General features: G+C 33.2%; 1 protein-coding gene across 4 annotated transcripts in view; it reads right to left on the bottom strand.

Moving 5' to 3' along the window:
• The window catches only part of Naprt (nicotinate phosphoribosyltransferase), a 202,150-nt gene that overhangs the window by 50,026 nt on the left and 125,352 nt on the right, over positions 1–26,772 (bottom strand). Inside the window, exons 7-8 of one of the 4 annotated variants that reach the window (XM_081755725.1) lie at positions 26,731–26,772; positions 1,284–1,340 (exon numbers count right to left, since the gene is read on the bottom strand). The exon at positions 26,731–26,772 is cut by the window's right edge and continues 152 nt beyond it. In XM_081755725.1, coding sequence (XP_081611851.1) covers positions 1,284–1,340; positions 26,731–26,772 — 99 coding nt within the window. The remainder of the gene's footprint in view (positions 1–1,283; positions 1,341–26,730) is intronic. The other 3 variants (XM_081755726.1, XM_081755728.1, XM_081755727.1) reach the window with 3 other exon arrangements.

Raw genomic sequence — 26,772 nt, 5'->3', positions numbered from 1 at the left:
TATCGAAGACTACTAATAAAGAAAAATAATAACAGTAATAAGATTATAATAATAACAATATATCACTAATATACAGAAAATGCACGACCTAATTTTGTACGAATTTTGATTCAGTGTAACGCAATCTACACTGACGATTGATAAAAATGTTATTTTGTACTGTACAATACTGTACAATTTGTACTGTACTGTAAAATGTCATTATTTTTTAAGACTAATACTAGCTGAAGTACTCATTCTTCGCATGGGGGACTGTCGGTCATTTTGGATTATTTTTAGATCTCAGTATCCCCTCTCCCCGTGACCCCCGGCCCGCAACCGAATAAGGTAAATTTGAAAGTTAATGTGGTCGGAGTTTCATCATTAATCCCAGCGACCGCGAAAACTATGAATTCGACACTAATATCGGTCATTTTCTACCACTTTTGTGTGTCCCAGTAACACCCCCGCTCCTCGAGACCCTCCTGGTTCGAATTTTGAAAAAACTGTCTTGGTCTGGGGCCTGAACCGTGACTAAAATTTGGTAACTCTCGGTCCACTCGTCTGGTCCCCAGGCCGCACACAGACAAGACACACGAACGAACTATTTTATTTGTATTAGATTCAATCTAAAAGGAACTACAAGTTATATTTCAGTAACCTCTTGTGGTCCGCGGGCTTGAATGAGAGAAACTCTGGTCTAATCTACTCAATAATATAATCGCCACTCTGTCCTTTACAATATACAGTTAAATGCTTGTAGATATTATATTAAGTACCTAGTATGCATTAAAAAAAAAAATACTAAATACATTCGTTTCAGAAAGTTAATTTTGTTAGTACAAATCCCAATATATAGAAGACTATAAAACTATTGCAAAATCACATTTTAACGCCCTTTGACTATAGTTGCTAGCAATATAACTTACAGTGAGCTAAAAAAAACAATAAAATTAATAATAAGTAGTTAAGAAATAATCAAACACATTGCTAATGAACAGAGAAAAAAGAAAAATCCCTAACTACACTATACGCCAAAGCAATGCATGAAAACAAAGGAAGCGTTAACATACAAAAGCCCACAGAAAGCTTACACACAAATGTCAAATACAAAGAAGTTTTTAATAGTTGTTTTACAAAGTGAATTTAGTTGTTTAACTTAAGAAAAATATTAGTGAGGACAGCAGCAAATAATTCTACGTATATATAATTTTTCAACAATATTTCATCATGAACGAAATGATAAAGTGTAAACTAAAATTGTTATATAATGGGTATAAAGATAAAATAAGTAAGGAAGATACCCAGAAAATCTAGTGCTATGCAAAATACCCACGCCAGCTCCAGGTCTCCTGGCATTTCTGAAATTGGAAAGCAAAAATTACTTTCCGTATTTTATTAAGAACATAGGATGGAACTAAAGGAATAGATATACAAAAGATAGAAGCGAAAGGGTAAATTAAGACTTTACTGCACAAATAATGTACCATATACTTTTGCTGTCCAACTGTGCTCTTTGACAGATGGATCTGAAATAGTCGTATTGGACTAGACATTAGGTAACAAAGTATGCCGTCATGTGTGTGATATACAAATATTTCATTAAAGAAACATTACATATACGCACTCATATTTAGCTATTCATGTGAATACTTCACACGAAGTATCTGGACAACAGAAAGTTTCTTCCCCGCTGTGAATTCCACACATGTCCAACTTTCTATGGAAAAATTACATTCCGTTAATTGCTTCTCTAATGCTCAAATTAAGCACGTGTATTTTATATTAAGAATATAACTCTTACCGAGTACTTTGGCCAGAAAATTCTATCAAAAAATACTAACACGATATAACATTCAGCTTGCCAAAAAATTGAACTCGCAGAAACAATATTAATACCGATAATTAAAACAGTCTACAACACTGAGGGGAGATGATAAAATTCTATATATAAGAAAGAATTCTGAACATTTAAACCAAATGGTGTTAGGCCCAGAACAAATGGACTAATTTTTGCTTGAAGAATTATCCATATTTCTTATTAGCAGTGTGAGGATACGCAAAAGGACAGCTCCTACGATCAGTTCTGAGAAGGTTACGATATTTGCTATGATTCAACTTACAGTTTGGTCTACGTTGGGCTATATAAAATAAAAACTGAGTAAGATTACAAACGGTAGCACGAAAGTATGGATTCAGAGAATCTCTAAAATTATCTACGAACACAAAAGTTACTACATCGATAAATAAGTTTATTCGGGTACCTATGAAGTAATGTGTCGCTGCAAACTTTGGCGTAACAAAATGAATTATTGCAACCAAAATTAAAGAAAACTTGTAAACGACTCCACAGAAAATGTCTAGCTGCACCAGAATTATCAAAACACTTAATGGAAACAAAGCACATTACAATGTGAAAAATACTACATAACACATCATCGTAAATTGAAAGATCAACTTAGGAAATTTATTTAATATGAACTAAGAAGCCAAAATTAAACCAAGACAGTGATACGTTTAGCAAATAATGAGATTATATCAAAATACAGTAGAACCTCTCTTGTTCGCCCTCGGCTGGTCCGCCACTCCGGTTGATCCGACCGTGCTCAAGCCGAATTGTCCCGACTCGTCGGTGACCCACGAGGCCCACTGTCGTTTACTTCCGTCGCGGTGTTGTTGTTCACTTGCTTTTACCCCAATATCTGCTTTAGCGCTTCATCATCTCTTGTATAGTTTCTTCTGTTGTGCGTGTTTTCTGTGTTGTACTGTGCAGTTTTTAGTGCTTACTGTTCATTTGTTTTTACTGTAGGGAAGAATACAATCATTTCTGAGTTCAGAGATTGTTTATTTTACTGTAAATCCACCTCCTTCTACATTTTCTGATAATCCGACCTTTTTTGTGTTCCGACCACACACAATCCGAAAGGTAACGGATTAGAGGGATTCTACTGTATTGGAAAAATGGAATAAATTCTAGTTATGTATTGGATCTCATAAATGGACCGCAACATTCAATCTAGGGAATTTTCCATACATTCAAAAATGGCAATTGGTACAATTGGGAATCGGCAACACTGTGAAACAAAATATACAGTTGACTTCATTAAAAAGTCAAGAGTGTAAATTGTAGTTACTATTTACAATTTTACGATATTTATTATTGATATGTATATTATTCTACTGAATTTTACAGAAGAGGGTATACCAAAGATAACAGGACTCATTAGCGTATTTAAAAATAAAAAGACCCAGGATAAAATGTGGTTTTAATAACATAAGCATGTGATCCATGAAGAAGCTCGAGATTTTCTTCCAATATCGTTTCCCCTCAGATGACTAACAGAAACTGAAGTCGAAATATTGGAAGAATAAAAATTATAACGAACAAACAAGATAAATACATCTTCCATTTTATTTATAGAATTTCGTCTGGTAGACGTCAGCCACTGGAAGACGTCTACTGCCATTTAACAGGGTGATGTTTAACTTTCTAACATCTAAGATAGTTAACCTATTAACCATCTAACGAAACAAAACTTTGCTTTTGTATAAGTTATCATGTACTGTAGAGTAACGAATGGACGGTCTAACAGTTTTATAAGGCCTACTAGCACGATAATAATACATATAGAATGCGTACAGAAGTATGAAACCTTGAACAGCATTCTAGTTCGATAGCCTTTGTGCAAAAACCTTTAGGGGCACAGAAGATAGGAACAATAAAATAGGAACTTGCGGAACTATGATATACAAGCCCGATTGGATAGGTTCGGTACAGAGTAAGACCCAACGACTTTGTTTCTAGGACGAGGAACCCTGTTCTGGGATAGAGCCGACGCGTTATGGTAATAAGTATTAAGGAAGTAAAATGCTGACGAAAGTTGTCACGATTATTGACATCTGTCGACAATATGTCACTACCAGATGTACTAAGGTAATCACTTATTAAAGACTATTCAAAGGTTGTAACATTATAAATATTATTCACCAGTGTTATACGCCTGAATTAATACAGTGCCTATTCAAATGAACGGAAAATATGAAATAAATAAATAGCAATTCAATCATTTGGGCTTATAGAAGTTTTTAGCCTTGTGTTAGTAACCTGACTGATGTATGGTCAAGCGATGGAGTATATCTTAAGAACATATATGTTCCTACCAACCCAATTTAGAAGTTCAGCAATAGTACACTACATCCATGCAGATATTTTAAGGTTATAACAAACCCCCGAGTTTCTTAAGCCTAGAACGGATTAACTACTGTTTCGTTAAAGTACTACGAGAAAATTAAATATATTATGTATTGATTTTTAAGGCAGGTGAAAAACTATTGAGTACTTAGCAGTAATCCTGATCAAGGATCTGACAAATTATATTAAGTTGGGCAAAGTGCTGTACTGTATAATAAAGAAAATAAATATTTTTACGTATCTTGTGTATTTCACTTATGTATTGATCCTAATATTCTACAGTTTTACTTAATTGCCTGTAAATACATTTTTATAATTGTGTGTTGAAGTATTCGACAGTTTTGTAGTGAACTTTGAGAAGTTCTCTATTGCAATATATGTGAGGGAGTGAGCAAAAAGCAATAAAATCCTACTCGATTCAATTCTCATAAAACTATTTTCTTTTAAGATCCTAACAGAAGGAAATAAGTGATTGAAATGTTAGGACCAATAAACAAATAAAATACACAAGGTATGTAAAAATATTTTATTTATTATACATAATTTGCGCAAACATGAAAACTAACGTATGACGTACTGCACTTGAATTTTTAGTATTTGATACTTGAAGTTATTTTTTAGTCTAACGTCCCACGCTTATGCCCTTTACGCTAAAGGACACGTATGATTAATGAAAGTGACTGTGAAATTAGTTTTTTTGCGCTGCTTCGCCAGGAATTGAACCCGAGATTACGTGTACCAAAGACACATGCGCTAGCCATTAGACCAGCGGGTAGGACTACTGTTCGCGCTTGATGGAAAATATTACAATGTTTTATTCGTAAAGCAGAGACATTATATAAATTTTTAAAGCATTAGAGAAGCTTTTTTTTTTTTTTTTTTAATTAAATATAATAATATAACGAAGCAAACTTTGCAATTTGTATCTCACACATGACAACACACAATACCACGTAGTTCATAGACCATTCATCTAATATCTAATGTTTCTCTTTATCGTATACTATGTAATCACTTCTGATGTTTTGTTATGAACGAGGTAAATGACAAAATGTAAACAAGCTTTCAACTATTGAAGTTTTATAACCTATATGGAATGAGTTTTCTGTTAAGATTTATCATTTTTAGCTGTTGTATATTTCTACCTTTGTTATTAGAGCAAAGCAATTTTGTAAATATTTATCCGTAAGATTATTTATTTGTAACTCTCTTTCGTTACCAACGTTGTCAGTAAATAATATAAAATTTTAATATATAATTTTTAAATATTCATACAACAACTTAATCTATAAATACAATTAAGTATCATTAAATTGTAATTTATTTGTAAGTATAAACCAAGTATTTATAAGTTGGTTATAGGAAGTTTTATTTTATTGAATCCAGTTCATTTTAGAAATAATAAATTTAAAACTAACTTAAAGAAAACGCATCATCCACAACAGATAACAACTGTTATTTTATTTATTTTACTAGGGCATGAATTTACAATTTTAGTTTGATACATGAAAATAGATTTTCATTTGAGATTCCACGTTATTGGATATCTTGCTCAAGTTGCCATTTGTGTCTGTTTTTGCTACTTTCGCAAAATACAAGATTAAAGGGAAATGCAATTTCTACATACAAGTACTACACAGCTAGTAGAAAAGTTAGTTTCTTAACATTTTCAGAAGCACATAATTTTCTACAATTCCTCGTATCATAGAATGAACTATGCATCTAGAAGCACTTATTTTATTTATTTATTTATTTTTTCTTTGTTTATGTGCGCTGACACTTCCTATACTATCAATATATAACTTTTACATTCTCTCCTACATTTTTCTTTCTTTATTTTGAAATACTTACTTTTTCATCCTACTGTCATACGAAGTATTTCGTGTTCCCGGCATAAATAGCATTTTCATTATTTAAAAGACGGGAACATTAATAGAAGGAAATCACGTGTCCCGCTAACAGCTCATATTTTACAATACATTCATATTTGTCATAAGGCAATATTAAGCTTCACTGTGGCTCAGCAGTTCGTGAAGGACTCAGTCATCACGATGATTCATTTTCAAATCCCTGACGTTTAAACTGCATATCAACTAAGAATGCCGCTTTTTTCAGCCTGGCACATAGTCCTCGGTTTCTTCACTGCAGAACCTCTCCCACAGTTTTCACACTTTGATGAATCAACGCCGGAATAATCTTGAGTTCCAATGGTAAGTACTTGACTGACATGTACGTAGACGAAAAGAAACCAACCAAATGATTATATTTCGTGTTGAATATTTTTCGTATTTCATTAACTGAAAGCCATCTAGAATAGTTAACCATGCTGTGTTTTACTTCTTCATTTCAAACTCATGTCACGTTCTTTAAAATTCGTCTGAAGTGTAATACAGTAATATTGTCGTCTTGTAATTCACTCAAATGTTGATTTTCCTTTAGGTAACCTTTCTTTAAAATATGGATCAAAAAAAAGTTTTCAGTCTTTTCTACGATACATAGCAATGCAGAAAAAAAAGTAATAACTGAATCTGTCAAGTTTCGAGTACGGATTTCCATTCCTCCCTCTCTCAAATACACAATTGAAAAAATCCAAGTGATGAGTTTATATGCTTTTTCTTTGAAGTATAGTATTAAATCTTAGAAACTGTAGGAAAAAGTAGCAAGCATATAAGGAGCAATGCGTGAGAAACTTAAAAGACGCAGCACATCAGCATTGCCCAAGAAATTAAAAGAAAAAGAATGTATGTTTTTGAAAGCATGCAAAGTAATAACTACAATATTTGCTTCAAATTGGTCACCATGCTTCTTGAATGTAGGAATATACCATATACTGTGGCTAGACAAGTATTTGGTGTATCTGAAGCTATTATTTTACAGCCACTAATAGCATGGAGACAAAGATCATGCTAAAAAAGAATAACGACTTAACATCGCCACAAAAAGCTTCAAGAAATTATATTTAACAAAATTAATGTACACTAAACTATAGTTTTGATTTAATTTCTATACATTTTACAACTTAAAAGAACTCAAATATCAACTCTACCTCAGCTTTACAGAAAATATTAAACAGCAATACGAAAGCTACATCATAGGAGCGTCGTCAGTAGCAAATAGTATTGTTTTCTATCAGAAAAGATGAGTTATTTACCACAGTTATACAAGTGCATATATTACTTTTTTTTTTTTTTTTTTTTTTTTTTTACATTGTCTCTATTTGCATGACAAGTGACTTGGTAAATTATTTCTGGAAGTACTTTTAGATATATAATTTGATGATCTGTGTAGTTCAATATATTTATGTAAATAATTGCAAGTATAAATAACAGAGGTTTTATTAAACGCCTACAGGGACATAGGGTTTAGAAGTAGAAAAGCAGAGAAAACTAAATACACAAAAATTTCCCGTGACCATAGTACTGCAAATTGAGGATACTTTACAATATCAAGTAACATTTTCGAAAAATTATCCACTTTCAAATATATAGGATTAATTTTATCAGGCCAAAACCATATCCACGAAGAAGTTAAATGCCAACTAAAAGCAGAGAATTCGTGTTATTATTCAGTTCAAAATCTTTTGTCGTCGCGAATTCTGTCGAGAAATTTAAAGCTTAAAATATAAAATATATTAAACGATTATCCGGCCTGTTATCCTGTATGGCTGCGAAACATGGTCGCTTACTCTGAGGGAAGGACGTAGACTGAAAGTATCTGAGAACAAGATCCTGCGACGAATATTCGGACCCAAGAGGAACGGAAATTGGAAATGGCGTAAACCTCATAACGAGGAACTATATAATTTATACTGTTTACCAAACATTGTTAGGATCATCAAGTCTAGGAGGCACAGGTGGGCAGGGCAAGTAGCCAAAATGGAAGAAAGTAGGAGCGCTTTCAAAGTCTTAACTGGAAATCTGATCGAAAAACAACCATTAGGAAGACCTAGGCGCAAATGGGAGGACAATATTAAGATGAATCTCTCAGAAACAGGAATACAAAGTGTAGAAACTGGATCCAGTTGGCTAAAGCCAGAAGTCAATGGAAAGCTTCTGTGAATGCGTCATTAAACTTTCGAGTTTCATAGGCCATGAAGAGAGTGAGTGAGTCAGTTAAGAAATTGTAATCCTAACTGCCGCCGATAACAACAGGCAGGACGCAAGTAAGACTGTCAGATTTACCCACGCTCAAACAAAAGTGTACCAAAAAACCTTAAACAATGAGTTATTTTTTGTAGCTGTATCCGGGTTATCGGACCATTTACAAGATTCTAAGCATACCAAAAAGATGTCAAAATTCTTCACAAAATCATATCAAGAAAGTATATGATTCATATTACATTAGGAAAAAACAGTAAGGTTTAAATTTAATCTTTGTCAAGACTTAATGTTTACCGAGAACTACAGTTGAAGCCTCGGAAATGTAAGGTAAGAAAAAAAAAAAATGTCTGGGTCATGTTTGTCAGACTTCAAGTCCTTTATAAAATTAATAAGAAGTAAACGATTATATTTATATTGTTCACATTAAGGAAAATATTGAAAATTTCAACACTCAAGTTACATGTGTGAATCTTCATGAGGAAAAGAGCGTAAGTATTAATCTGAGACTGAGTATATAAGGTATTTGCCGATTTTGTATACAACTTTATGGCAACAGGCAAGAATTTGTATCTAGCAACAATGAACAAAACATGTTAAGAAAATGGTTATTAGCTTGTTTTGGTTTTAATGTACACAAGACAGAAGTGGCGTTATGAACGTCTGAAGGATCCGCACTCCCTTGGAATAAGTTTACACCCTGATGAAGACTAGATAAATAATGCACTCCACGCAAATTAAAGGTAGCAATTTTAATTTCATTTATATGTATAATTTGTGTAAAATGAAATCTGTTATATTTTAAAAGAAATAGCAACTTCATTCTTTCTCGATGAAATTTATTGTAATAGGGTAAGTTCGGCAACATTAACTCAAGTCAATTGTTGCAACCTCGTTTGGCGAGATTCTATTTACTCTTCATTGACCTCTGACTTGTGTGAGGAATTTTGTGGTGCGCTTTTACTGACTGACAGAAAGAAGGGAAAAAGCAGTCATTAAAATAACCAAACACAATGTAGACCACTAAATTTCCCTCTAGTGGAAAAAATCATCCTCCACTGATTTTTAGCAAATTTTAATTATAACATTCCACTCCATTTGCTTCACATAACAAGTTACCCAAAAATTTGATGTAGTCAGTAACTCGGGAACTAAAGGTCTCCACCTGACCAAACTTGAAACGTTGGTAGACTTTAAAATGCTTAATATAAGTGTAAAATATCGTTGTGTGCACGCATTTCGTTGAGTTATTGACTACCAAACTCAAGTAAGACTAAACCCCAACTTCTCTGGCAAATAACTTGAGAACCAAAGATCTGCACAACATATTTCATAAACTCATGAAGATCTACCACCATGCCAAATTTAGTAAGATCAGATAAAGTTCATTCGAGTTTAAACCGAATGTCGATGGACAATAACTTGGGAACTAAAGATCTGTACGCCATAATACTCCACTGTATGCTCCAACACTGTTTAGTTTGTTTTTTCTCCGTTTTCATGACTGACTTTCTTGAACCGTACTATTTCTACCACGATAACAACGTTGCGTTCCATAATGTCATGTTAATCACGACTTTCATTTTGCTACTTTCTAAAAGTTAAATGGAGTTTAGTCCCAAAATATACAAAACATAATATAAGAAATTTCCTGTCTTTAAAAGTGTTACCAACTGCTAGTTCAACTCTTATGAGCATTATTCTTTTACCAAAATCAAAACCTATTCTATGATAGCTAAGAGCAATAATATTATTTTCGAGGGGGTGGAATTACTACTTCCCTACAAATTAGGTAAGATTTGAAAGGAAGCAATTTAAAAATTTTCTTGCTGTATGTTGCATGGGCATCAAAGAGAAATTTCTCCTACAAATATAATACTATTATCCCATGATTATAATATAATCAGGTCTACAAATAAACTCATTTTAACTCGGATACTTACACTAATAAATATAAAATAATAAGTATCAAGCTTGTAATTTTGAAATGTGATTTCTTTAAAATTTGTTTATTCTTTTAAATGTATAACAAACTAAACCGAAGCTGGCGCATATCAAACTAAATAGCACGCTATCTCATTTTCCTTCAAATGATTAATACCCATACTCAGCTCCTACAATTGTAAAGTTTTCAGTTTTAGAAGAATGTTGACCTTGTACACTGATACCTACCTATTTTTACAATGCTTTTTATTAATTTTCTATTTATTTATTTATTTATTATTTTTGGTCAAATCTTGCTATTTTAATTTCACGGTCATCTATACTAACGAGAGTGCTAAAAATTTTGTACAGATACGTTAATAGGGTAACAATACACATTTTTACATAAACTTTATCATCACTTGTAACTTTTTTTTTTCTTCTGTTTCTTGGATTCAAATTTTGGAGCTGAAATTTCACGCACTTTCGTATTAACTGGAGCTCTGAAATTTTACACAGACATGTAAACAAGATAACAATAAAATACGTACTATAGCTTACTGTTTTACTGAAAGTAATTAGAGCTCTGAAATTTTACACAGATATGTAAACAAAGTAACAATAAAATACCGTAGCTTATCGTTTTACTAAACTAATCAGAACTCAAAAAATATACAGGTATGTAACCAAGGTAACGGCAGAAAACTGTAGCTTATCATTTTACTGAAACTAATCAGAGCTATGAAATTTTAGACTGATGTGTACACAAGGTAACAACAGATAACTGTAGCTTATCGTTTTACTGAAACTAATCAAGATAATGTTTTCTATTGACAGTATACCGTATACAACAAAAACACTCTTAAGTTGACATTTACAGTATGTCTAGGAGTTCTCCGTGATATAATTTTGTTTCACATTGCAACAAGAATTTTAGGAACGATAAAAAAAAAAAAAAAAATTAAAAATGGATCAAAAGATTATCTTCAGCAAGAATTTTGGGAATGATAAAAAAAATACATCACAAAATTGCGATCTTAAGTAATAATTAGTTTTTGGATCAGGGTCCACAAAATTTCTGAACGGCCCGTAAATAGAGTTTTCGTATTTTTTACGGAATAAGCACATCATTCTGAGTTAAGTGATAGCTTGGGTTTGGCTACACTATATGTAGTTCTCCAGATATAGGGCGTACAAGAAAATTTTTGATTGAGATATACTGGATCTTTTAATGCATTTTTGGATCAGGGCCACAAGATTTTTGAACGGCCCTAATTCGAGTTTTCGTTTTTTTTTTTTTTTTTATTTATTTATTGATCGATTGATTTATGGAATAAACACATCATACTGAGTTAAGTGATGGCTTGGGTTTGGCTACACTATATGTAGTTCTGCAGATATAAGGCCTACAAGAAAATTTTTGCCTGAAATATATTGGATCTTTTGATCCAAAAATATGATAGACTTCACGAACTGGTTGAATGTGAAAACATAAATGAACATAACCGTTAAAACGTTTAAAAACAATGCTTTTATAAAATGAGTAAAAAAGATTAGAATATTTTTGGTGGAGTAAACTGAAGATATGGCAGAAGAACTAAAAGGATAGAGCGCGATTGAATGTTGAAGTGATATCCTAATATGCATAAAGATTGGATTTTTTTGTTTAACGTCCCATTCAGCAGCGAGGCTATATGAGACGTGGACCTACTGATTAACGTGGAATCCCAACCACATGAGCTCCCGAAATATGCTAGATATTGAGTTGAATACTACAAATTTTACCTATAAGGAACTGGAATGAAGATGGGGAAGATCTATAAAGTTCGAAGGAATTCAATAACTTTTGTATATATATTTATAAGCATGTTACAAGAATATGTCATTTTTTTCTCCAATACAATCTAATCTTTTAATTTAATCACAACTCTTCATTTCCTCAGCACGAATACAATTAGGTAACAAAAATTTCACATCGTTCACAATAAATAAGTGTATTAAAACTACGTATCTGCGAAAATATCAATTATAAATACATGATCTCTATATAAACGTAAACTTCACAAATTGGATCACGTTTAGCATCACTACTTTTTTTTCAGTCTTAAGGAGATGAATTTCAAACTTATCACGTTTCTTTTGAATCGCTGGATGTAAAGGCAGTAAAGGCAATGTTTTTTATTCCTTTCGTATTTTATATTATTATTATTATTATTATTATTATTATTATATAATCTGTTTTCACCTTACATTAATTGAACACTAGTGAGAGAGTCCGCAAATATTGACCACCACACCGGTAACACGAGTTTGCACTTGTTAATTCAAAAAGAATGAATTATCTTCTACCGAATTAGTATATGAGAAAGTGTTATACAATGTTTACATCTACTATGAAAAACGATGAAGTCAAATAGTATATGTATACGCACTACGTGCTTAATTTTTCACATTTTATTTTAAGAGTCAACTTTTGTACAATCCTTGCCGTGAAATGCCAATATTAATGTATGTATGCATACAGTGGCGGATCCAGGATATGATCAAGGGAGGGGTTAAACCATAGTTTGCCACTTTATCCAGTGTAAAACAGGATTGAAGTCCATTTTATCCAGTGTATACCTGAGCGTCAAGGGGGGGGGCATAGCCCCTATAGCTTTCCCCCTTGGATTCGCCCTTGTATGCATATAAAAACTTTATAATAAGACAAATTTACATTTTTCGTAGGGATATATGTGAATAATAAAACAAAAGCAAAAACAAATATTAACATCTATATATGTATTGAAAAAAAAAACATCTCGCGTAAATTAATGCGTGTTGACACTTCAGATCATGTACCGTATTGAAGTACCATTTTAAAATAAAGAAAAAACTAAAGTGGTACTTCTTCGCTCTCAGTTGATCTTGCTTCATAGTTTTATTCAAAGAAGAATTGCTAGTCGTTAGTATTTAGACAATAATTACGTGTTGTAGTGCCCAATGCAAATATTACGTTGTTAATTTACAAAGGAAGTAAGAATTTAGTGTAATTCGTGGCTTTATATATGAGACTTCATTATCCTTGTTTGTAGGTATACATTTTTGATTAGTCTCACTAAATATATTTTCAACATATAATTAATAATTCTCATGCCACACAAACTTCCTAGTGTTGCCGCGGTGGCTCAGTGGTCAGCTCTTAACTCTGCCGTGTGGGGTGCCTGGTTGAATTCCACTACCAGCCAAGTGAGCTGTTGTTGTCGACAAACACCATGTGCGTGGGTTTTCTTGGAATTCTCCCATTTCCTTCCACTTTTATCATTCCACTATTATGACCAATTTCATCATCACCGTCACTTTCAGCCTTGGTGCATAAATCGTGTAATGTATCACAAATTTATAAAATATTTTTCAAGTACTTAATATTAAGCTACTGATCAAAAATGCCCAACTATGCGTCGAGATGAAAAAAAGCATGCGGGGGAGGGAGGGGAACTGAAATCTTCGATTTTTTTCCTTTTTATGAATTTCTTCTTCAAGTACACCTTCTGCTTCCTTTCTTTCAAAGCGCCTTTACAACATTCACTACTCATTAATTACTTTCAGTTCGTGGTTGCCTATCATTATTGGTTTTCGAACTAGTTTTAATTGCTGGCCAACTACTGTAAGTTATGTAACCCAATAAACCAAAGTGTCATGTTGGTTGCCTAAGCATCTATCATGTTTTTGAAATCACACATCTTGTTATGTATATTGCACAGATTGACTAAATTCAAATTCATAAGACAATCAAACCACGAAACAAATACAAACTTATATTAATTTTGGTGCAGAATTTAGCTTACATCTCATTCTCCGTTCGGGAAACACTTCATTGTAAGCTTTATATATCGTATTAGAACCCAATACAAGTTTAGTTTACAAAATTAAAATTATAAACTGCGAATTTGGATATGTTAGTTTAACGGTACTAAAAGTTCAATATTTGTACAATTTATTTCTTTATATCGTGTCAATATACTCGGAATAGGAAACTTGGGTATAACGTTTCTAACGTCCCATTTGAAATGCAACGCCTTCAATAAACGTTATATGTACAGATACATTTCGCCTAACCTTCTACATGAAAGATGTCTTTAGCTCCAAAAAGCTGAAGCTTTATCTGAAATTTTAGTTTATGCATACATTTTAAATGGTAATTTTGTTCCACGAATTCCAACTACTATATTTTCAAAATATATATTGCTAAATATTGAATTTTCACTAAAAAATTTTTGCCTTAGAAAATTGCTTTAATAGCTCTATACACAATTCGTTCGAACTAAAAAAAAAAAAAAAAAAAAAAAAAAATCCATTACGTCCACCGAGGTCTTTTTCTCCTATCAAATCATCCATTATTGAACTCCCATGCACTTTCTTTTCTTTTCTTCAGAATGCAATAATTAAAAATGATTTTTCGTATTATAAATGGGAAAAGAAAGGTCGAACGTATTGTTATTTCTTCATTAAAGTTGAAATGTTGAGGAAAACCGAAATTCCCTATGCATACAAAACAGAAAAATCTGTACAGGTGTTGTAAACACCTGTAGAATGCATGTGTTATATTTTCTGAGGTCCCGTTTCAAGCATGTTACATGAAAATAATGAAATTAGATTACTATTAGTGTCAAATTCATAGTTTTCAGGATCGCTGACACGAGTAGTGATACACTCAATGACGTTTAAGTCCAAATTCACTCCGTAGTGCTATTCCTGGCCGAAATGCACTCTTCATGTTTTCTGTCGCATGTTGTGTACATCTGTTTGAAGTGAAAGAAAAAATAATTCAGAATTGTGTGTTCTTCATTATGTACTTTCATACAATCCTGCTTAACAACACTACCTTCTCACTCTCTGAATACACTACTTTGTTTGCTGTATGTATACAGTTTGCTTAAACATATGACTTTAGGCTATCCTGTGTTGTGTTACTGAAGTCAGTTCACAGATGATGTCAATGAGAGTATTTCATTTACACCAACCTCATATTTTTAGATAATACAGTTAAGCAAGTTCCCGCACTTTAATGACAAAATGACGAGCAAGGAATATGCATCAAGAAAGCCTATACTTTTCTTTTTTCTCTCTCTCTCTCTCTCTTTCTCTCTCTCTCTCGGCCTGATTGTCAAAGGTAATTTTGATAATAGTGACGGAGAAAGTATTTCAAGTGTGGGTTCTTCAGAAGCATACGAGGTGTCGCCAATAACAAAACGACGCAATTCATTTCACAGTTCAACCGCTGTACAATCTAATGCCACTACTGCGTCTGTTAATGGGGAGAACTGTGCAACTTGTAGACAGTTGCGAAAGAAGATTGCGTCCCTAAAGACATGTTGCACGAAAAACAGTGTAAAAGTCCAGAGGCGAAGGATATTTTTTATTTTAAAAACAAAACTTATCCTAAAACTTTCTCAGATTAATAGACCTAGAAATAGAAATATCCTAGGTTAATAGTTTTTTTTCAATACATTTACTTTGATTTGACTTCGAACGGACCCCCTCCCTAAACATTCAGCCTGGATCCGCCCCTGACTGCTTCAGTGTTACAAAAGATATGTCCAGTAGCTTCAAAACATGGCAAACACATACAAGTACCTTTTTTTCTCCCTCATTGTAGAAATGTGTATATGATTCAAGGTTTGCCCTTACCGTGATAATTATAGTGATGGTTGTTACTATTTTAATGGGTGACTGATACTACTACTGAAACTAAGGGACATTCTTTTGTTAATTCCAAGTAAATCTGTGATGACAACATCGTGTCCGTGGGTTTTCTCGGGTTACTCCCATTTTCTCCTTAATCTCATTCCACCAATTCTTCCACCATTCACTAGTCTTAATCATTCATCTCCTTTAGCCCAACCGGCATAATCGTGAGACGTTAAACAGAACGATTTCTTTTCTTTTGTTGTTTCAAATATACATTCGTTAGAGCTAGCTTTTTCCATGAACATTTCATGAAATTGCTCGCAATTATATCTACTACGTATATGTAAGGGGAAATTAAAGTGTAATATCACAATGAATTTTGTTTTCCTTGGCTTACCTTTTAAGCTGGTTATAAATTCATACATAGCCGAATTATTAGCGCTCGTGATTTTGGGTTCGACTGGGAGATCACATTTTCCGGTTGTTGCGGAATTACGTGAATTAATAGCTAGAGGAATTCCATGTACAAAGTTAACAATAATGCTAACTGGGAGGCCAATGTACTTACCATGTATCATACTTAAATTTGTGCTATCTGACTGTGCACAGCCCTCCATGAGCTGCATAACCAGTATGTTTTGACTTTATTGAAAAGTGATTTTCGAGGATCAGTAAATCAAATGTTTTACATGATCTAACCTATATTTAGTCATCTTATTTGTAACAGCAACCCTCGAACCCAAAGCTCTGTCCTGATTTCATAGTCACTACCGTCATGTACTTCTATTTACTTACTTTTTAAGTTAATTAATGAACTTACATTTACTATACATTTATGTCGAGCTTTCCATGCACAACCACAGTTATCTTACTGTATGTCTTTTCTTACTTTCCAGGATGGTGGCCAAACCGTATTGCTCGCAGATGAAGTTACATTAAGCAGTGACTATTCTCAAGTGAAATTGAAACGATGTATTTTTCTACGGTGCGTGGCAAGTAATTGTTCCACTAAAGTGACCAGAAATTTGATAACTGGTCACTGCATTTTTTTTTTAAGGAAAAAAAGCTTAGTATAAAACGGTGAAAATATGAAATTCTTTTCCGTTCTTTTCTTTCTTGTGTAGAGAAAATTATAGGAAAGTCAGATCTTGTCCTAACTAGAAAATAAATATCGATCTCACCTTTGTAAGGCAATTGTTCACCCAATTGAGCTATTAGTGTTTTGTCTGATATTTTCATCTTTTCGGTGCTAAACCCTTTAAATGGTGCAACCGTCCGCAAGCGGAAGATTCAGACTAGATACTTCGTCAGTACGATGTCAATTTTCTGTGTAATTCCATTTGGTTTGAACGTGGACGTGATACTGTAAGTGCATATTTCTATAATACAAAAATAGGAAGATATTTCCAGTGTGGTTGACTATATTTCTTCTTGAGTACGGGCAGTTTCAGAAATCGTTTTGCATGTTCGTTTCGTTTATTACACATAAAAGGAAATTAACTAGATATGAGTATACCCAAAAGAGATACGTGCATTCACAATCTATATGCTTTTGATCCATAAACCATGTTTTGCCCAATTTCTACAAGAACGACAAAATACAAAATTAAACTTTGTAGTCTAAATATTTTGTGGGTTAATATTTTTTATATGGAGAGAAACTATATATTTAGTATTTCCGATGATTACTGACTACCATAAGGCAAGTATTTTTGAAGAATTGTGATAATAGTTTTATCTATCTATATCTATCTATCTATCTATCTATCTATATATATATATATCTATATATATCTATCTATCTATCTATCTATCTATCTATCTATATATATATATATATATATATATATATATATATATATATATATATATATATATATATATATATATATATATATATAGATAGATATCTATCTATCTATCTATATATCTATCTATCTATCTATCTATCTACTATCTATCTATCTATCTATATATATATATATATATATATATATATAGATAGATAGATAAATAGATAGATAGATATCTATCTATCTATCTATATATATATATATATATATATATATATATATATAGATATAGATATATAGATAGATAGATATCTATCTATCTATATATATATATATAAAGCAAAAGAAGGAATCGTACAATCGGAAACAGTTGTTCACTAACTACACTTCAACAAAATTTCTTGGAAAAGAATGTGGAAACAATATAAAACGGATCTTGTAAATTGTGCGTGGTAATTAGAAAGCATTCTTGAATTATTTCAGACCCAGTTATAATGATGGTAAATTTTAATGACCACCACTTTTTTATATAACTTTGTAAAATAAAGTAGTAGTGTTCGTTAAAAGTTCTTAAGTGAATATTTTACACACTTATCTAAGTCTCATTTAACAAGGTAAGCTATCCAACTCCTCGACGAGTATCGCATTGAAACTTGCACAAGTGGAAGGAGATATTGAAAGACAGAAATATGCTTATTCTTACAATTCACAACGATGTCGAACCGGAAGTAGAATGATCTTTCCCCCATAGCCCCTGAAAGTTATGTACTCTGGTCATACATGCCAGAATATGATGCACTGGAACCTGATTTCTCACGAAGACAAATATTGTAAACTCAAGATGATGATAGTCGGTGGTGATTGGGATCTCTAGTAGGTTATTGATGCGAATCGATGTCAAGTGGAACACAAGACACGATCGTAAATTCCAAACGAACACGTTTACCCGGTGGAGAAAAGGGACACGCTGAAACCACAACACAAAAATGGCTTTCTATGATTATTATTGTTACTAGCATGACTATCATTATTATTATTATTATTTAGTAGTAGTAGTAGTAGTAGTAGTAGTAGTAGTAGTAGAAGTAGAAGTAAAAATAATAATAATGAGAATAAGACAACAAATAGGCTATATTGTTTGGCCCGTTAAGTAACGAAGAACTTTGGCCTGCCTTGAGTGTCCTCTAGGACTGCTATAAAGGTTTTAAAATCCACAAACAACCATATCCCAGCCGGGATTCGAAATCAGGACCCTTGAGTCGCTGGCTTGACGCTTCAATGCACACGAACACGAGGTCTGCAAGAAGAAGAAATAGTATAGGACAGGGTTTCTCAACCTGGCGGTCGCGAGGATAAGCAAAAGAGCTAAATATAGTTAGCATCTACTACCGGAAAAATATTTTTAAATTATTATTATTTTGAATTTTGTCCTGATAGACAATTTTTATTTGTATACATATTGTCAAGAACAACAAAACTTTGTCTACTAAACATTTTCAACAGGTGCAGAGTTGGTTAAAAATCAATTTAAATGAAAGAGATACGATATGAAACTAATGAGAACTACATATTGAAATACCAGAAGAATACAAATACACTTTATTTATTTATTTTTTTTATCATATGATCCAAAATTGAAGGAGTTATGAAGTTTTAAAATTTTGAAACGGCCTCCATTTTGAAACAGTATGGCGGATCGGATTCGATGTTTGTAATATGGATGAACGGACCAAATTTGGTTTTAATCCATTCGCTTTTAGGGAAGTTACTGTATTCGCTATATACAAGAAATGGATTCCACTATTATAGAAATAGATGCATATAGTGACACCTCCACCATAGGTATATTAAAAATCCGATACAAGCTTATCACAAGCCAGAAATTATAAGGGGGTCGCTGGCAAGAGGATGTGATAATATGGGGTCGTGATCGGAATTAGGTTAAGAACACTGGTATAGAATTATTATTATTATTAATTATAATTTCTTTGTCGTATTCTTCGTGTTATTGCCAACCTCATGTTCGGGTTGGTTAAGGCGTCAAGCCAGCGGTTCAAGCGCCCTGACTTCGAATCCCGGCTGGGATATGGTTGTTTGTGGATTTTAAAACCTTTATAGCAGTGCTAGAGGACACTCAAGACAGGCCAAAGTTCTTCGTTACTTAACGGGCCAAACAATATAGCCTATTTGTTGTCTTCTTTTCATTATTATTATTTTTACTTATCATACTGCTAATAATAATAATAATAATAATAATAATAATAATAATAATAATAATAATAATAATAATAATAATAATAATAATAATAATAGTTATACTAGTAACAATGATAATAATCATAGAAAGCCATTTTTGCGTTGTGGTTTCAGCGTATACCTTTTCTCCACCGAGTAAATGTGTTCCTTTGGAATTTACGATCGTGTCTCGAGTTCCACTTGACATCGATTCGCATCAATGACCTACTAGAGATCCGAATCACCACCGACTATCATCATCTTGAGTTTGCACTATTTGTCTTCGTGAGAAAACAGGTTCCAGTGCATCATATTCTGGCATGAATGACCAGAGTACATAACTTTCAGGGGCTATAGGGGAACGATCATTCTACTTCCGGTTCGACGATGTTGCGAATCGTAAGAATAAGCATATTTCTATCTTTCAATATCTCCTTCCACTTGTGCAAGTTTCAATGCGATACTCGTCGAGGAGTTGGATAGCTTTCCTTGTAAGTGAATATTTTACTTACATAATCCATTTACATAATTTCGTCTAAATTAATTCAAGAGCGCTTTCTAATTGCCCCTCCCCCCTCAAAAAAACAAAGCATAGTTTAATATACATTTGTTTCCACGTTCTTTTCCAAGAAGAAATTTTGTGAATGTGGTTAGTGAACAACGGTTTCCTGATATACAGTACGATTGTCTTCTTTAACAAATACTTTTTAAAAATTGTGGGCTAACATTGAAACGACATATCAAAATTCTTCAAATTATATGAACTTTAAGTCTAGTATGTGATCATCAGTTATTCTGGAATCTCGGTGATATCTCCAACTATATTTTCCGATGTTTTATGTAAGGAAGATCCTGGCAATAAGTGAGTGTAACAAGTTTTAAACGCTACCGAAGAAAACGTCAGAACACGGTAGTATATAATAGTTCACCGAACTGGATACAAAACTTAAGAATATTTTATTCGTTATATCCAACAATTTATGTTGCTCGGGACTTCATTTGTTCTTTGTGTGCTTAATCTTTCGCGTCATTTTGTATCCACATTGAATCTTTATACAACATTATTTTCTAATATATTACAATAACGTGAAAGGCTACATTCAGAGATGCATTCAAATATTACAAACACTAATACAATGAGAAGGATAATATAAATATTATTGCTAGTAGAATAAAGAGTATCTGAAAATTAAAGCTGACAGATATACTTTTTTTTTGAGTATTTGGTGTGACTTAATACTGTTTACGGTTGCAGCATTATATGTAGCTATAGAGAAAACCATTTGTTCGGCCAGTACAGATGCACATTTAAATCGGTCAATAAATATATGTACATGGATCGTATTTGAAACAATTAGCATAGGGTATGAACAAACAACATATTTTATATTAAATGCAAACAATTCTGTCTCTACAGGAACTCTGAAAATTTTAATTGCACAACATAGTATACCTCAGCAATACATAGCAACATTACCATTATGTAAATAAAAATAATACTAACTCTGTATCTTTACAGAAAGTAAATCTGCTTTAATAATTTCAGTAGTCTTTACTACTTTGATCAGTAGCTTCTTGAACTCGTATGCTCAATCCATTGCAGATCCTTTCAACTATCCCATAAAAGAAGAATGTCAGTACTTGGAAACTTATAGAAAAACTATTTCAGAATAATTCCTTCAGTAAGTTTCAAAGTAATGGTGTTTTTCTCTTAGGAGATAGTTGAGATGATCTACAATGGATTGAACACGTGAGTTAAAGAAGCTACTGATGAAAGTAGTAGAGTACTGAAATTATTTAAGAAGATTTATTTTTTTGTATGAATACAAGGTTAGTACCGTAATTGCGGGCTACTTGGACCCTTAAGGGGCTACTTGGACCCATACCAAAAACTCGTTTAAAGTCCCATATGCAATGCAATAATGAGTGAGTTCAGAGTTAGATCCGTTAGATAGGATCAAAATGCAGGCGTACACACATTGAAACTAGTTCTGTGGTAGGATTCGATTTAGCAGCATTGGCGAGAAAGGTCGTTGACGAAAACAGTGTATTTATTGACCGCCAAACTTTTATGTGTGGACACTATTTTCAAGGAAGTGGAACCAATGCTAAGTAAACACATAAGTAGTTACATATAGGTTAATGAAACTGACATGGTAAACTTTTTCATATACAATAAGATGTGTGCGTAATTGCATTATTTATGAAGTGTGTACATATGACCTGGAAAACATGGATATTTTGTCCCACCACATCTTTTGTTATCTTTATCCCACCTCATCCTTTGTTATCTTTATATATGAAAAATAAAGGTCTGTTGTCACGTGTCACTCAAGTAAAAACTTTTCATTGTTTCCTTAAGGATACCGGTACAAAATGGTACATCAATATAAAAGATTACCTGCAGGTCGAAAATAATCTGATTTTTCATAACAGCTTGAAGAATGTTTACCAGCAATTCAGTCGAGGAAAATGCCGCAAAAAGAAACAGAAGCTCACTTCAAGATAAGTAGTTCTACCATAGAAAGAAGATTAAAGAACAGGTCAAGGCAGAATCCGGGCCATCTGAAAGTGTTCACTGAAGAAGAAGAATTAGCCTTCACTAGTCATCTTGATAAAGTTTCTGATTTCGGATTTCTCGTTAATTAACTTGATTTCAGATTTATTGTGAAGTCCTATTTAGCCATGCATGGGAGAACTGTCATTGCTTTCTAAGACAATCTTCCCAGTCGAGATTGGGTGAAGTTATTTTAGAAACTGCACCTCCAGTCAACGACTAGATTCGCTGCTAATATAGATAGGGCTCGTGCAGCTGTAGAAGAAAACGTAATCAGCTATTACAGTCATTATATTTGATAATACCTCTTAACATGTTCTCTTTGTGGTTTGCAGTAAATAAAAAGTGTTGTTCTTTGAACACCTACGTCCTACTTAGTCTCAGAGGAGATTTGAATGGTTTTCTGTAGGAAAACCTGGGGGTGGGTTCAAGTAGTCCGAACGCGAGTCTTACTTGGACCCATTTTTTACAGTAATCGCCTGTGCTTTGTTTTCAGTATATGTAACTAAAACTGTCCTTGATACGTACAATAAAGCCTGTAGTTCCACTTAATATGGGTTATGATTATAACTTTCGAGTTTTCGTGGATGAAAACAGGCCGAAAGAACGAATTTATTGCAAAATTGGGTCCAAGTAGCCCGCATCTACGGTACTATTTTTTATCTACAAATATGAATCCTATAGCGACCATCAGAAAATATTACAATGATGTACTCGTGACCATACACAAATGATATATTGGTCTATATATACCCATACAATTTCAAAGTTATAGCACCTCAGACACTGATATAGTCCTTGAATGGATGGAATTTGATATGAAATGGAAAATAATTGCAACATTTCATTAGCCACTAAACCATACTGACTATATGTAAGAATGTTTTCACTTTCACTGGAAAAAGTAACACATTGTAAAAGATTCAAGAGCGTAACTCAACTGGAATTACGTGTGTAAACAATAACCCAGTTTCTGAATAGCCATGCTTGTTTATTTGCATCTGATAGAAAAATGTGAAAATTAATCCTATCTAGTAACGACACCAACTCTTACACCTGCTCCTCAATAGTTTTATTTCCCTTCTTGCTTTCTTTCTTCCCTCTCATCATCAAGTACGGATAATTAAAAACTTAATTAAACCTGACTTCTTGACGATGTCTTAGACTAATAAATCATTTCCTCCTGACATTACACAACTTTTATAAAGCAATAGTAATTCTATGGTTTCGTTTAAGCTTGAAGACAGTTGTTTGTTCAGTTTTGTAATGATCATTGGAGCAAAGATCAGTTTATTTAGGATATGTCAGATCCAAATGATGTGTTCCTATCGGTGAGAAAAGTATTAGTGCGCGCGCGCATGTGTCAAACATCAGAATATTACCTTGATGGGAGTTTCTTAAAAACTGTATGATGATTATGAGGATTCCTTCTAGATTGCAGTGTAGACTATTAAGAACATCCAGTGTATGCTCCACTACCGTGAATAGAACAGATAAAAAGGGGGAGGAACAAGTATTGTTTGCATCATTCTGATAAGATGTACAAGGTGATAGTACAAAATATAGGAACTGAGTAACTTCAGACAAAGTATCAATAAGAAATCACTATCAGTAAGAAAACAATTTTCATTATCTCAGTTCTGTGAAATACTTGCAAATAAAATCGACAAACAAGCTGCATAAACTAAGCTGCACTTCTAGATGCAGAATTAATAGCAATGTTAGATTTTTTTGGAAAATTAAACGTTCGTTACTCGGGATAAGTTGCATACGGAAATTAAGATACTGGTCAAGGAAAACTGCATCACTTATTTTTACAATGATCAGTAGCAACACCACATAACGCCATATGTATACATTACATCTATATAGAAATACGGTAAGGTTCATTTGGATCTACTTACAAATCTGTTTTCTATAAACAAGGATCTTTGTATACACTACATACTTCGAACAGAATTCCCTTATTACCTTGGCCATCTACGAAAGAAAAATATGCATTCCATATAGTAACAATGGTTGCGTTATTGATGTTTCCTTACTACAATCACACTGGGCGTATGTACAGACTGAGTAACAAATTGCACCAAAATATTTTACTACTGGACTACATTTTAGTATGTATGATTGCTAATCCTTTTCTTTATCACGTTTTGGCGTTGGGGATCCGAGTTCGATTCAAGGCAGAAGTTCATATGGTTCGGATCCCATGTTAAGCTGTAGGCCCAGGTTTCAAACAGCTTCACTGCTGAACGGGACGCTAAACTTAAAAACTAACTAACTACAATAATTTTTCCATTATATTACATTTTAATCTACAGCAAATGATGAAATTATGTTTCCCGTTGGTATTCACTACGAGTTAAATACGAGGTAGTTTCATGTTTATGGTGACAAATTATTATCCGTACCTCCCTTAAGAAATATCGTAACACCACCAGCGGTTATGTTTAATATGAAAGATCTATCAGTTTTCGCCCTATTGAGTGACTCTGTTCTTACATCGCATCAAGGAATGCAGTTTTTCCACAAGAAGCCAGGAAAGGCTTTGCATCCCAATAAGCACGATGCCCATTATTTAAAGTCCAAGAAAGGGAGTAGAGTTTGTTTTAATGTGATTCACCACTGCGTTATCTCCTTTCTTTGATACACGGAAACATTTTTCATATACTGTTTACTTGTTTAGCTATAACAATACTAACGTTGCAAGGGAAACAAATGTATACCCCTCCTTGAAAAAGGTCTACAAAATTTTCGGAGCCATGATCATTACGATCGACTGTAGATCTACTACAGTCGTATACACTGCGAGTCGACACACACACTTTCAAATTACCTCCAATGACTTCTTGGCTGTATATACCCATATTGCTACCTCGTGATCGAATTTGTTGCATAAATGTGATACGGCCTTTCGTACAGTTGGGTACGTAAAATACTTCTAGCTGAATCAGGCTCTGAAGTTTTTATAGTGTACTGTTTATAACTGTACGTTGTGGTCAATGAATATCTGTTAAGGTAACGTAAATAGTTACTGAAATGGCTATTTTCGAAATTTCACACTATCTAAAAATTTAAGGATACTTTTATTAGAGCATACACTGCCATATTGCTGGATGTCTATACATCTATAAACAAACCAATATATCATTTGTTTACAAATACGAGTACAATTTTATATAGCTGCGTGTAACTGCTAGGGAACTTATGTTGTTTTATTTGTTGGTTGGTTTACTTCTTGAACTTTTGCGTTCCTTTTTAGCATTAAGGTTATGCGAGACAGACCTACAGTTTAAGATGGAATCCGCACCTTAGTAATGTATTCAAATTTCAATGCTTTACCACCGGGAATCGAACCTAAAACCACGTGCACCAAAACCAAGCGTGCCCTAGCTACTAGGCCAGTGGGATGGGTCATTATGCTGCTTTGTACGTATGTTTTGCAATTTCTATTTTTCAGTGCTGTAAGAACAGTAACTATATAACTCATCATTGTGTGTACTCATCAGTACAAAATAACAGCATTCATTCATTTATCTTCAGACTTCCTACTGCCAAGCCCCGAATTTGAGGGAAAATGGAATTTATATGCACACACTTCATCAAAATTACTTAATAAATATGTGTTGTCTGTATGTGTGGTTTCCTGAATATGCAACCTTAACGCAATATCCTCCTGGGCTAGGTATCATTCGATATCACCTTGTGGTTACGTCCACATCCCACATTGAAAAACGTAATTGTACTTTTTAAAATACGTGCTTAACACAAAAAATTAGGATAATTTTGTCATAGCACGCATTGACACGAATATATGCAATAGAAGAGTGCTATAATTAAACATTACTGACGGAGCATTGTAATTTTAAAACATGGATAAATTTCAAAAGCTAAAAAACAGACCTAAATCAGATATGAAGGCAGATATTTTTAAATAATCATGTGAATGGCAAAACATCTGCCCCCGTGCCTCTCCCATTTTGGTGCTTCTGGGTGGTGCTTTCATACATTCCTCCATAAGATATAGCTATTATATTTCTTCAGCCTATATACTATTACATAAAATAATATTAAAGAAAAATTAATATCCTAAAATATCTTCAGAACTAAATTTTTATATATATGTATGTACACATTGTGGCAATCTTACGTTATTAGGTACCTGTTAATGTAAGACCGTCACCATGCAAAAGCAAATTATATTAATGAGAAAAACAAAGGATCAAGAAGGTTGGGCAATGCACACACAGGACAGGAAGCATAAGCGGTGCCACTACGTGATACCTCAGAACATCATACGTGTCGACAAGCGCCATGAAGCCCTCG

This window comes from Thermobia domestica, chromosome 4 (genome assembly GCF_964235325.1).
Source record: "Thermobia domestica chromosome 4, izTheDome1.hap1.1, whole genome shotgun sequence".
Taxonomy (NCBI): Eukaryota; Metazoa; Arthropoda; class Insecta; order Zygentoma; family Lepismatidae; genus Thermobia; species Thermobia domestica.
Note: the sequence above shows the minus strand (reverse complement) of the source record. Positions and strands in the feature narration are given on the sequence as shown.